Source organism: Drosophila persimilis, unplaced genomic scaffold (assembly GCF_003286085.1).
Source record: "Drosophila persimilis strain 14011-0111.01,24,50 unplaced genomic scaffold, DperRS2 tig00000900-arrow-arrow-pilon, whole genome shotgun sequence".
In the NCBI taxonomy this organism is placed as follows: Eukaryota; Metazoa; Arthropoda; class Insecta; order Diptera; family Drosophilidae; genus Drosophila; species Drosophila persimilis.
Window position 1 is genome coordinate 500,917 of NW_020825369.1, and position 12,115 is coordinate 513,031.

The 12,115-nt window shown below is 47.8% G+C and overlaps 1 protein-coding gene across 1 annotated transcript in view; it reads right to left on the reverse strand.

Moving 5' to 3' along the window:
• The window catches only part of LOC6601960, a 115,557-nt gene that overhangs the window by 92,015 nt on the left and 11,427 nt on the right, over positions 1-12,115 (reverse strand). The window contains exons 2-3 of the mRNA XM_026993809.1: positions 4,832-7,346; positions 1,816-4,142 (exon numbers count right to left, since the gene is read on the reverse strand). Of these exons, the coding sequence (XP_026849610.1) occupies positions 1,816-4,142; positions 4,832-7,275 (4,771 nt within the window). The 5' untranslated portion in view covers positions 7,276-7,346. The remainder of the gene's footprint in view (positions 1-1,815; positions 4,143-4,831; positions 7,347-12,115) is intronic.

Below are 12,115 nucleotides of genomic sequence, written 5' to 3' on the forward strand. Positions count from 1 at the left end.
TTGGTATGTAAATATTTTGGTGCGTGCCCGGACCACGGACCCTGGACCCTGGACCCTGGACCCCAGCCCCATGGTTTGGGGAAGCTGGAATTGCTATTGGTATTGGTGCCAATATTTGCCAGTTTTTTGTTTAATTAAAACATTTTCTCCATTATTTTATGTGCGCTGTGGTCAGCCAATGGAAGGGGGAAACGAAATGCAAATTTTCATTGCACAGGTAGCGCACAAATCCAATCCGCATGAAATATTTAAGCCAAACAATTATGCCAGTGCGGGTCGGGCCGGGCCTGGCCGGGCCGGACCGGCCATAGATGTAATAAAATATATTCTTATTGTTGGTGTTATTGACTTTCAGATTTTCAATTGGTTTGAGGGTTTCCGTGGCCAGCAATTGAGAATTAAATGAAAAGAAATTCGTTTAATTTTCCCATTATTTCCGAATACTGCAAATCTCTTTTTGTTTAGATTTTCCTTCCTCTCTTTGCACGGTTTATGGAATTCTAATTACGAGTACACATACGTACGAAAAATAAATTACAACTGAAAATATATTTCCTAAATTTGCGTTTATCTGTAATCTGTTACTAACGTAGGAACATGATTTAGGATAAAGTTTCGAGAATCAGAGCCTATAGAAGATCTTGAATTTTAGTTGAAAAATGGATAGATCGACAGTGAAATGGAAATACGGATTGTTTGTATACTGATTATGTAATCTGATACCTTTGTAGAACCAAAAACGATCTGATCTCTCTTTCAGTATTGTTCCCCTAATCGGATCTACTACAGCAAACCCATTATTAAACAAATTGAAAGATAAACTTAATTTGCGTAGCATAATCCGAGCCATAAAAACAATACCACGCAACAAACACCATACAATTCCCACACACACACATTGTAGGGTCGGATCGGTGTCGGTCACATTAAAGCCCTAAGTAAAAACAAAAAAAAAAAATAAAAATAAAAAGCCAAAACCAACCAAACAAAACTCTGCCATAAAGTCCATTAGTGGCCGTTTTGCATACGCAATGGCCGACAGAGAGACAGAGTGGACCGAGGGCCTAGAGGAAGCTAAAATTGCGGTCAATGTGACAAGTTGGCAGGGTCCAGGTCCAGAGCTGCCAGAGTTGCCAGAGTTGCCGGGTGAGATGGTGAGATGGTGCGGCTGTAAAACTCATTTGGTGGCTGATAATTGCGTGCGTCGTCGGTTTACAGCGGGCCAAGGGGGCGGAGGATAGACGAGAGGCTGTCAAAAAATCAACTAAGTAAGCGAGGGTATCTGACCACAGCAGGGTGGTGCAGCAGTGGACCAGTGGAGCGGCTTGTGGCTGCCCAAGGGAAATGGTGATGGGGATCTGAGGGCTGGCAGTCGTAAATCTCATGAGATGCAAGTTTGCGTTTCGGCAAGTGCAAAGCAAATTGTGCGGCACAAAGTGTTGCAAAACCCAACTTTAACGAAAAGAGAAAAGTCTCTGAGTGAAGGGACTAAAGCGAAAACTAATATTGACTTATATTATTACATTAGCAACAAATTTAATCATAGATTCACTCTTTGAAATGGATTTAAGTAGGATTTTTACAACACAAATCTGTGAAATGTTGTGGTGGAGTCAGTATTAATTTAAAATTTAAGAAAAAATATCTATCTATGGATAAGTGCCATGTATTTATACAGAATTTGTAAAAGAAACAAGCTTGATAAAGTTATCCATTATTTGTATATAGACGGAAATTCCTAGCCAATTAGAACTCGGTTCTAGATAAAGTGCAATAATAGATCAAACATAAAGTCTGTCTCTCTTCATCACTCACCTGATTCGTGTTCTCTATTGAGCGACAACGTTGACACATCCTCAGCGGGGCTTATTTCCGCTAGTCCAGGCACTCCTTCATCATCGTCATCCTCATCCTCATCCTCATCGTCATCGTTAGTTCGATGGCTGTTGTCGGTGCGACTGTCAATGGCAGGGCTGCCATTGCCCCTGCCATTGATGACCTCGATGACACTCTGGACCGAATCCATCGATGACGTGGCAGATACCAAAATTGGTGTTGTTATCGGGGTGGCCGTGGCCACCGACGAAGCTGATGAGGATGTCGACGAGGGCCCGCTGAGCAGGCCATTTGACTCCTTTGGCTGTTCGCCTTCTCCCTGCTGCAGTCGCCCCTCGTCGGGCAGTTGATGGCTCTCGAAATGCAGGTCATCCAGCAGCAGCTCGGGACTTGGGTCAATGGTGGAGGTTTGGGCTTGAACAGCAGGCACCACATTCGGTAAATCGACGCTGGCCAAGGTGATAATTGGTTGACTCTCCACCTGCTTCTGCTGTCGCTGCGGCTGCTCCACACCCAAAATGATGCGCTCTAATGGCTTTGGGGGCGTCACATCTGAACTGCTGCGTCGCTGGCTGGGCGTGGGCTTTGGTTTTTGTCCAGATCCAAGTCCAGATCCACTCCCAGTGGCAGCTCCCGTTACTGTTGCTGTTCCTGGCAGCTCACTGCGCTTGCTGGGAACTGGTGGTGGCGCTGTCTTGGGCTTAATCAGAGTTGGGGACAGTTTCGGCTTGTTTGTGGGCACGGGAGGCTTCGGCTTGGGCTTGGGCAGTGGTGTTGGAGTGGGAGTAAGATTGGTCCTGTCCTGTGTTTTCGGTGTTTCGATGATGTGTTTGTGTAGGAGATAGCCAAGGTCATCTTCGAGGGCAGGTGCAATGAGACCTTCTTCTTTGTTCAAGTCCTTCTTGATCTGAGTGAATTTCTTCGTCAGTTGAATTTCTTCGTCCATGGCCTGGATTCCTGCCTCCATAGCTTTCAGTTTTGACTCTTTCTCGCTGAAGGATTCCATCTTGCCGTTGGCTTCTTCTTTCACAGGCTTGTCCTGCTCTTCGTTCACATGAATATCTTCATCTCCGTCTTCCAGGACTGGTTCCTCTTCTTCTTCAGAAGGCTTATCTTCTGAAATTTCAACACCTGCGTCTTCCTGATTCTCGACCTGTTCAAAGGCACTCAGGTCGAAGCCCTCCTGGTCATCAACCTGCTCCAGATTGTACAGCTTCTCCGCCTCCTTCCTGACCTTCTGATAGCTCTCGATTAGCTTCTGGGCCTCCTCTTCGAGACGTCGCTCCTCGTCCGTTTTCTTGAGGAGCTTGGCCCCCTTCTTGGCGGCCGCTTCCTTGCTCTGCTCCAGCTTCTTGGTCACCTGCTTCTCACCATCCTTGGTCACCGTCAGAGTCTCACTGAGCTCCCGCTCCAAAGTGGCCTTATCCTCCGAGGGGGTGACGAGTGGGTCACCGCTCCCGTTGAGGGTCTGCTGGCCCTCCAGGTAGGATTCCTGTTCGATCTGCTCGCATTCGGTGTAGGTGGACATTCCTCCATTCTCGGACAGCTGTAGCTGCTTGCCACATTCGGATAAGGTCAGGGTACCCCTCTCGATACTCTGTTTATCCTGTGGGTCTTCCAGGCGCTCCCTCAGACGCGTCTCCGCCGAGACGGTGGCAGTCAACGGCTGCAGCTGCAGCTGCTCGTCTCCGACTCCGTCCCCGAGCTCGAGCAGGTTGTCGTTGCTGCTGATCTTCTTGAAGCGGGCACTGCTTGACTTGGATCCGGCGCTGGTCACCAGCTGCTCCTCCCCGGTCAAGGCATCCTTTGTTCGCAGTTCGCTGAGGGTTTGCTCCTCGCTCAGGACTCTCCGTTCCTCGTGAATGGTTGTGGTCAATGTTCCCAGGTGTGCGGCAGGGGCTGTGCCATCCTCTCTCTCCTCATAGGACTGCAGCTTGAATGCAATGTCTGGACTGAAGTTGGAGACACTGGAGGAGCTACTGCTGCTGCTCGTCTTGGTGGTAGTCACCCGGGTCGTTGTGGTCCTTTGGGTCTTCACAGTGCTGCTCTCCTGGACCGAGCTGCTGCTGCTCTCCTCCTGGCTGGTCTTGCTGCTCGTTTCCTTGTGATTCGTTGTGGTTGCACTGGACGAAGTGAGACTCTCCTCGACAGGGCTCTGGCTCGCTGCCAGGGCTGTCTTATCATGTGCGTCATGGTCAGTAATCTTATCGACATTCACATTCATCTGGGTCAGTCCGCCATCGGTAGCCTCCATATTGGACGTCGGTGCTTGCAATTTTTTCAGCTCCTCCGGCTTGACAATGGTTCTGTGGGGAGGCAGAGAAAAGAGTCAGAGAAAGAACTTCAATCAGTCAACAAATCGAGTAATTTGAGTAATCATAATTATGGGCTCTGCTTATCGGTACTCTCTGATATGCTAATTGGCTCTGTTTCTGCCTGTGGCCCCTCTCCGCACCTGGCTGGCTGAGCAACAACGAACGCAAATCGGAAATTGAATGTCAGTTGAGACAGGTTCTGTCGCCGATCGAACCTTTGCCTAACGTTTCCAAAATAACACTGACATTTCTCTATACCTCTTTGCCATTCCGAAGCACCTTATCGGCTAGCGGCTGGCTCCAGTGCCGGGGCCTTTATCAGTGTGTTAGTAAACACACCGGCATTTTGTCTTATCAGCTATTGTTTTTTTTTTTTGGTTTTTCTGTTCTGTTTCTTTTTTATTTTTGTGGGTGTTTCACCCTCTTTACCCCTTCCCCCCTGCCGTGTTATGCACAATCTGCACATACTGCCAATAAGTATGTGTATCGTTTTTTGCAACAATCATTTGTTGATGATATGGTAACAAAAATCCCCTCTCCACCGGCTCGTCCGGTAAACTATGGACCTGTTCTACATCGGTACACCTATACCCTAAGTGTGCCCAAATTAATTAGGCGTTCTATAAATAATATAACTATGGTTCCTGACCGTGATTGGTAGTCAGCTTAGATGTGCTTACCCATTCGTCAGCGACTGCGGTTCCAGGGATGAGAACTCCTCCTCGACCTCGCCAATGGTGGGCAGCATATTCGAGTGCCAGAACATATTGAAGTAGGCCTCCGAGGGTCCCGGACCGTTGATCAGTTCGGGGGGCCCCAGCTTTTCGCCGTCCTCGCAGATGTACTCCCTTTCGGCGGCATCAACATCGTCCTCATCCTCTTCTTCGCCGCTGGAGCTGGAGTAGCAAGTGGTGGTCTGATTGTCGTCGGCGATCTTCATGCACTTGCCAACGACCAGGGGCGGGGGGGATTCTCGGGAGAGATCAGCTGCTTCCGCCGCGGCGGCCGCCAGGAGAGCCGTAATATCACGTTGGGGCTCGGGGGAGGTCTCCAGTTTGTCCTGTTTGTGCACCAGATCAAAGAGACTCGGCAGCTTGTCCTCATCTTGAGTCTTACTCTCGTAGGTCTGGATCTTGAAGCGTATCTCGCATTTGCTGTTGCTGGTGGGGGACGGTGTGCCCACTGGTGTTGTCCGGGGCGTGGCTGGCGGTGTGCCGCCTTGCTTGAACGTCTGCATGCTCAGCGTTGGCTGCTGCTGTGGCGGGGTCGTGGGCAGCATCTGCAGCTTTGGTATCTGTGTCTTCTGGAGAGACTGCACCCGCTCTGGAGGCTTGGGCTTGGGTCCCTTGGGCGAGCGTCCATTGCTGCCGCTACTGCAGTTGGAGCTAATGCTCTCCAAGGAGTTGGTGTTCGAGTTGGAGCTGCTCTTGGCGCTGCCATTGAGCAGTACGGGAATGAATGTCCGCTCGGGTGTCCTGGTGGGAGCCTCTGCGGAGTAGGCTCTCTGGAGAGGCGGTCGCCCTTGGGTCAGAACGGGGCTGGACTCCTTTGACTTGCTGCGGTACAGGTTCAGCTTGAGATCTGTCTCGGATTTCTGCTTCTGTAGCAGTCGGGGGATGCTGGAGCTCGTTGTTGGCGTGCCACTGGAGGGAGATGAGGTGTGCTTTGACAGGTGGGGTGACTTTTGCGTTGGTGGGGTTACTACGGGAATGCGAGACTTGAGCTGCGGCGACTGTTGCTTGAGAGGTGACATCTGCAGCTTGATCTCTCCCTCAGTTTTAGCCCGCGAGAACTTGGCCTTCGGTATTTTGGTGGAGCTCGGGTGCATTTCCTTAACCTCGTTGCTGGGCGTCTTGGGGGAGTTTAACTGGGGCAGATCTCTCCTCTCATTTGTGGGGGTCGTAGGAGACTCTGCGGAGGCCACGGGCACCCTAGGCGGAGCCACTTCAATGGGCAGTTTACTGGGCGCTGGCATCTTGCGGGGCATGGGAATAATGGATCTCTTCTTCGGCTCTACTGTGGCCAATTGGACCCTCGGCTTCGGCGTGGGCGTCCCCTCCGGACTCTTGAGCTCCACATTCTCATACACGTTCACCTTCTCCGTCTTGAACTCCACATTTTCGTAGTTATTGCCGGGTATGAGCAGCTTCGGGTGTCCCAGAGACTGCTCCAGGTGAAACTCCTCCTCCAAGAGGGTAAACGGCTTCAGCACCTTGGCCAGGTCATGGCCATTGAGACTGCTGGCGACATCCGTGTCCGAGGAGTAGTTGGACCCCATCGAGAACTTGTCAATGACTGTGGATATAGTGCTTGCCGTGTCGTCCGACTCGGAGCCCGCCTTCATGGACTCGGCAAAGAGGTTTATGTAGTACTCGGCATCTGGCGGTGGCGTTAGGGGCTTCTCTATCACCAACTGGACCTGATTGGGTTGGGCGGGCGGCTCTCGGGAGTTCTGTCGCTTCACGAGCTTCCTGGGCGGCACCGGGGGCGGTGGCGGGGGCTGGGCATTCAGTGTGATGGAGAGCTGTTCCAGCTGCTGCTGGTCCTCCTCGCTGGGCGGCTTCTGGCCGTGACCGTTCCTTACGATCAGCTTAATGGCCACACTATCCTTGAGGCAGCGCACACAGTCGATGCGCGTCATCTGGCAGACCTCTCGCCCATCGATGCTGACGATCTCATCGCCCTCGCGCAGGTGGCCCCAGCTGGTGGCCACCTTGGAGGCGGGACTCTCAGCAGCGCAGGATTGTATGTAGAGTTTCTGAACCAGTTCGGTGTTCCTTGTGCCTCCCTGGAACTTTAGGCCGAAGCCCAAGCGCTCCCCCGGCAGACGATAGACAGTGACGTCTTCCCCCTCTACGACAATCTTCTGGGGGTGGTTCTGCTGCTCCTCCTGCTGCCGCCGCTGCTGGAGCAGCTCCATCTCGTTAATGGTCAAAACTGTTATGAATGAGGAGGAGGAGTGGGGGTCCACGGAGCTTTGCCGCTTGACTAGCGTCTTCAAGTGGCTCGAGTCTTTGGTGGACGATGTGGGATCATCGACTTCCACAACCGTCACGTAGTCATCATCACTGGTTGCTGTCTTGGCGCGTGTGCTTTGTGCCGCTGTTGTTGTTGTTGAAGCCATTTTGTGTGTTCATGTGGCAGATCGCTTGTGCACTGGCTAAGGTTTCAGTCTCCAATAAAGCTTTGATGTCGCTGCAAGAAGAAAAATAACACAGTTTAGGCTTAGTCAAGTAATGAACCAACATGTCGCATGTAGATAATGTAGTTTTTTGGTGTAGAATTCATGTAGAAATCCCCATTCCAGCGATCCCAAAGACCCCCGAGCAACGATTATCAAACGTACCCGATGAATTTTTCACTCCCGCGCGTTTCTTATCGATATCGGAATAGCGTCTCATATTTGTACCCCGGATACTCAAAATGAGCATAGGGGTATATTGGATTTGTGGGGAAAGTCGATGTGTGTAACGACCAGAATGACCATATCCACCAGATTGACGAATCTGATCAATGTTATAACCAAAAGGAACAAATCAATTTGCAGTGGCTACACAGCGCCCCACACGTTCTGCCTCTCTCGCACACACTCTTTGTCGTCCAATGTTCGCGCCCTTTGGCGGAGGGTAGCCATACTGACTAAGTATCGTGTTTAAAACTAAAGTTAACCCTCGTTTTTGTTTTTATTAGTGGTGATAGTGGCGCTGAATGGCAGAAAAGTTCGAAAACTATACAATATTCCGACATGCGATCAAAAAGAATGAAAAAATGCAATTTGAAATGGGAATTCTGGGAATCTCTTCTCTACCTTACAATATTTTCTTATCAATAAAGGTATAATTAAAACGTCTTTCCCACACGGAGCTCCGCCACTGGTCAGACCCCCAGATCAGAACTAAAAAATGCTTTTTTGAGTGTCATTAACTAAATTCTTCTAAATGAAACAAAACTTCACTGCTTAAAAATGTATTCAACTTTATTCCTTCTTATCTATTTCCCTCGAAGATCTATTCGTTTTTTCCTTTCTTTCATGAAATTTTTGTTAAAATTGTCTAAATATTACTAATATTGTTTCTTAATGTGTCGTTTTTCTTGATTCCGGATACTACAGTAACGTGCAACTTTGAAAACTCTTTAAAAAGGTCCAAATGAAAATGCATAAGAAATTAAAGCACAGAGTTTTCCGCTGGTCTGCTCTCATCTAACTAATGGCTTTTACTTGGCTTTTCTCTGTCCAGATTCGGTTTTTTGTTGCTTTCTGCTTTTCCTCTATCTGCCACGTTCCACTGTCAACAGAGCTGAAAAAATTTGTTATTTATGCACTTTGTAGCGCCAAAAATTCTCCGGCGGCACCTGTCAGTCAACACTTGGAGCAGCGCACAAACAGTTTGAGGGGAGTTCCTGGCAAGCCAAAGGCAAGCTATCTGGGCATAGGCATGGGGGAGGAGCTGGAGCACCGAATTCTGGATGGACAGTGGCGACTGACTGGCAGCCGTTGACGTTGACGCTGCGCATAGAAGGCAACGAAATGAAGGGGGTTAGATGGGGGAATGGTTAGATGAATGCCAGTCAAAGAATGCCTCGCGATGAGACCCTCTCCTGGATGGCGCTGACACACTTTGAGCTTTCGGGGAGAACGAGTGCGAGGATGGGGATGGGGATGCTGACCAGAGACAGGGAAGGAGTGAGCAGTAAGTGCTCCCTGTATAATTGAAGTCGAGTGCGTTACTGTTACTGTGGGTAACTTTTGTGTGCCAAGCGATTTCCATTCCCCCCTCCAAACAAACCCCATCCCCGTTTGACATTAGCTTACACAAATTGTGGGCTAATTTCAACAAAAAAGGAGGAAACCGCTGAAGAACAGAAATGGTACTTTACGGCATGGCAGAAAAAAAGACTTGCTTGAAGCTCTCTCTCTCTCTCTCTTTCGCCTTAAACCCCTCTTTGGGGCCCTAACCCAACTGTCTGCCACATCGTCTAAAGGTAACAATTTATATAATGAACTGATTTCAAATTTGTGATGTGCTGGCGCCCGCGAGGCGAATGCAGAGGCTGGGGCCGAGGGATGCGAATGGAACTGACGCGACTCGACGCGACTCGACTTGTTGGCCTGTTCTCGTTCTTGCTCCCGTCATTGGTAATTACCGGGCACCGGCAAAAACAACAGTTATCCAAAGTAAGAAGAAGAAAAAAAGAAAAAAGATAAATAAGGACAGGCGTAGCGAAAAGTCCGAAAAAATAAAAGCGACAGAAAAGGAAAGAATGGCCAATAATATAGCGAATAGAAAATGCTCTTAAGTCTTACATATAATACCATACTATTATATGTGTTTTATTAAATTCAGATACAACAAGTTTTGCCACTTTTAAACATTCATTTTCATTGCTATATGAGATATCATCAACCAACTCCTCTCATAGCATACCACAATCTATACCCATCCTCCCGTTCAGATAACCAAGTTCTCTTAGCCCTAAATTCTTTAAAAACACCACATACCCCTTGCCTATGAGGGTATACGAATAATACTGCAGCAACAGCGGAAAAAAACAGTAAATTGAAACAAGTTTAAGAACTGAACCGACCAGTGCTGGTGCTGTGGTTATTGGTCACCTGTCCTCCGGTATCCACGAAGGAAGAGTTTCATCGAATACTTTTCGATTACTCTCCCTCAAAAAATGCACCCAAACGGGGTGCGGGGGTTGGGGGGAGAGTCGCGGAAGGAACCGCAACATGATTTGGCAACTTTTTTACCCTGCCTTGCCTTGCATTTCCTTGCCCTGCCTTGCCTTGCCCGCAACTTGTAGAAAGAAAAACCCGTCGCTAAATCATCTGTTCAGAGGCACCTCCAGCCCAATCCGACCAGACCATTCCACGGCTAAAACCCACCTGACTGGCTGACTTTGTGTGGGAGTCTGTGGTGCAAGATTTTCGCGGTGGCTTTGAAAATTGTTTGGAATTTTTTTTTCCATCGTTTTGCAACACGTTGCTTGATTCCTTCTTTTTGCTTGATAAAAAAGAAAGTTGACAAATTGTTAAGTTTTTTTTTTTTTTCTTTTTTTCCTTCATATTTTCAAATTTTTACTCGTACATTACACATTTGAGGTAGCAAAGAAAAGAGCAGAGCTCTCGGTTGTCGCTTTTTTGTCCAGTCGTGTTTAAAGAAGAAAAAACCTGTGGCTCTGTGTGGAGTTTTGGCAAGTTTTGTCTTGTATTTTTTGGTTATTTGCCTCGTTTTTGCGCTGCACTTTGAAAGTTTGTGGAACAAGTTAATCGTCTTTGGGCCTGAAGTTTAGTTTGCTGAATGTTTCAAGGAACGAATGGGTGGGCAGCTGATTGAATCTGGCGGATGTTGGGTTGTATAATGAGGAAGGGAAGGACTTGTGTTAGCTGCTCCTAACTATAAGTAGTATTCGAATGAAGGACCAACACAGCATGTGGTCTGACACTTGGATTTTCTAAAATATGCTACATGCAGCATAGAGGAAATTTTATTATGGTATCTATCCATTTTGCAGTTCGCTAACTCAAAATATGATTATCATAGCCAAGCAATTTCTTTTCCATTATCTTTCCCTTACCTTTTTGGCTTCCCGTTTATTAGCCATAATCACTTTAGAGTCACTTCCCCCATGCCTCGCCCCATTCGATTTCATTAGCAAATTTGGAAGAGAAAAAAAAAACTAACGAGTATTTTGCAAAATATGCTTTAAATGCATTTAATTAAAAACATTTATGCAAATTGCAAACTGTTTACGAAATGTAAGCGCACCCCCCTCTCACTCCCCCTTTCCCACTCCTCACGCGACCCTCTTTCCCGGCCAACACGTAGCAAAGTTTCACACCATTTGCTATTCGCTGACCGCAGGTGGTTACCCCTCCGCACCGACCGACTCTCTCAAACTTTTTTCCAGAGAGTACAGTACCCTCCTTTCAGAGGGTACAATGAGTTTGAGCAAGTGTTTTGCAACACTGGAAAGAAAGCTGTTACGATATAGAGATAGGCGAGCGCGAGTGGGCCTAGACATGACGGGCTGCTTGCTCTCTCTAGGCATTCCATTCGAGGGGGTACAGGTGGCAAAGTTTAAGCAAAATTATACGGATAGATAGCTCACGTAGGACCGATGCATCTGCAAGCGTATCTGGAGCTTCGGGGCGAAAGGCGAGAATTCTTTTCGTGATCTCTAGCTCTTTCTTGCTCATTATCTGCACTGACGCAAATTATGGGAAACGAGTGCAGCAGTTTTTGCCCTCTCTTGGAAAAAGTCAATGCTTATGCTAATTTCTTGTGCCGCGAACTTCCTTTGTCCCCCTTGGGAGCCGCGCCCCATTCGAATGCATTTTAATTGCACTTTTTCCTGCTCCGCCAGCAACTAATAACTGGCAATTTATTAAAATGTTTTGCGGTTTTCCAGCAAAGTGCTTCGATAGCGGGGGAAACGGGAGAAAACTCGGCGCTTAGTACACTTTTGGACATTAGCTTTTTGTTGTTGTTGTTGTTGTTGTTGTTGCTGCTGTAATTTAATTTCATAAAAAAAGAAGTAGTAGTGGAAGAAGAAAACACTAAAGAGCTGGATTTGGTTTTTTCGCCATCCGAGCCAAATGCGTTCAGCGAGGCGTGAAAATTTCTCTACACCGAGTCGCTGGCGATTTATGTGAGAATTATGTTAAATTAGCCAGCGAAGCGTGCGGTGCCTCCTACCTCTCTTCTTTGGCTAACAAATCTGATCATTTTATCAAAGACAAACCAACAAAAATCTGAGAAATTTGAAGGTGAGCAACTTTGCTTTAAATCGAGGCTATGGGTATGCTGTGAACTAGATCTTTTTTGGGGGAAACAAACTTGAAAGATGAACTATCAGATCTGAATAATTGGGCCTTAATTTTCATTTAAGGGAATATCTCAAGCCGTTCACAGCTGGAGCTTCTGAGTTAATTTTCTCTTGAGTTTACCCTCATGATG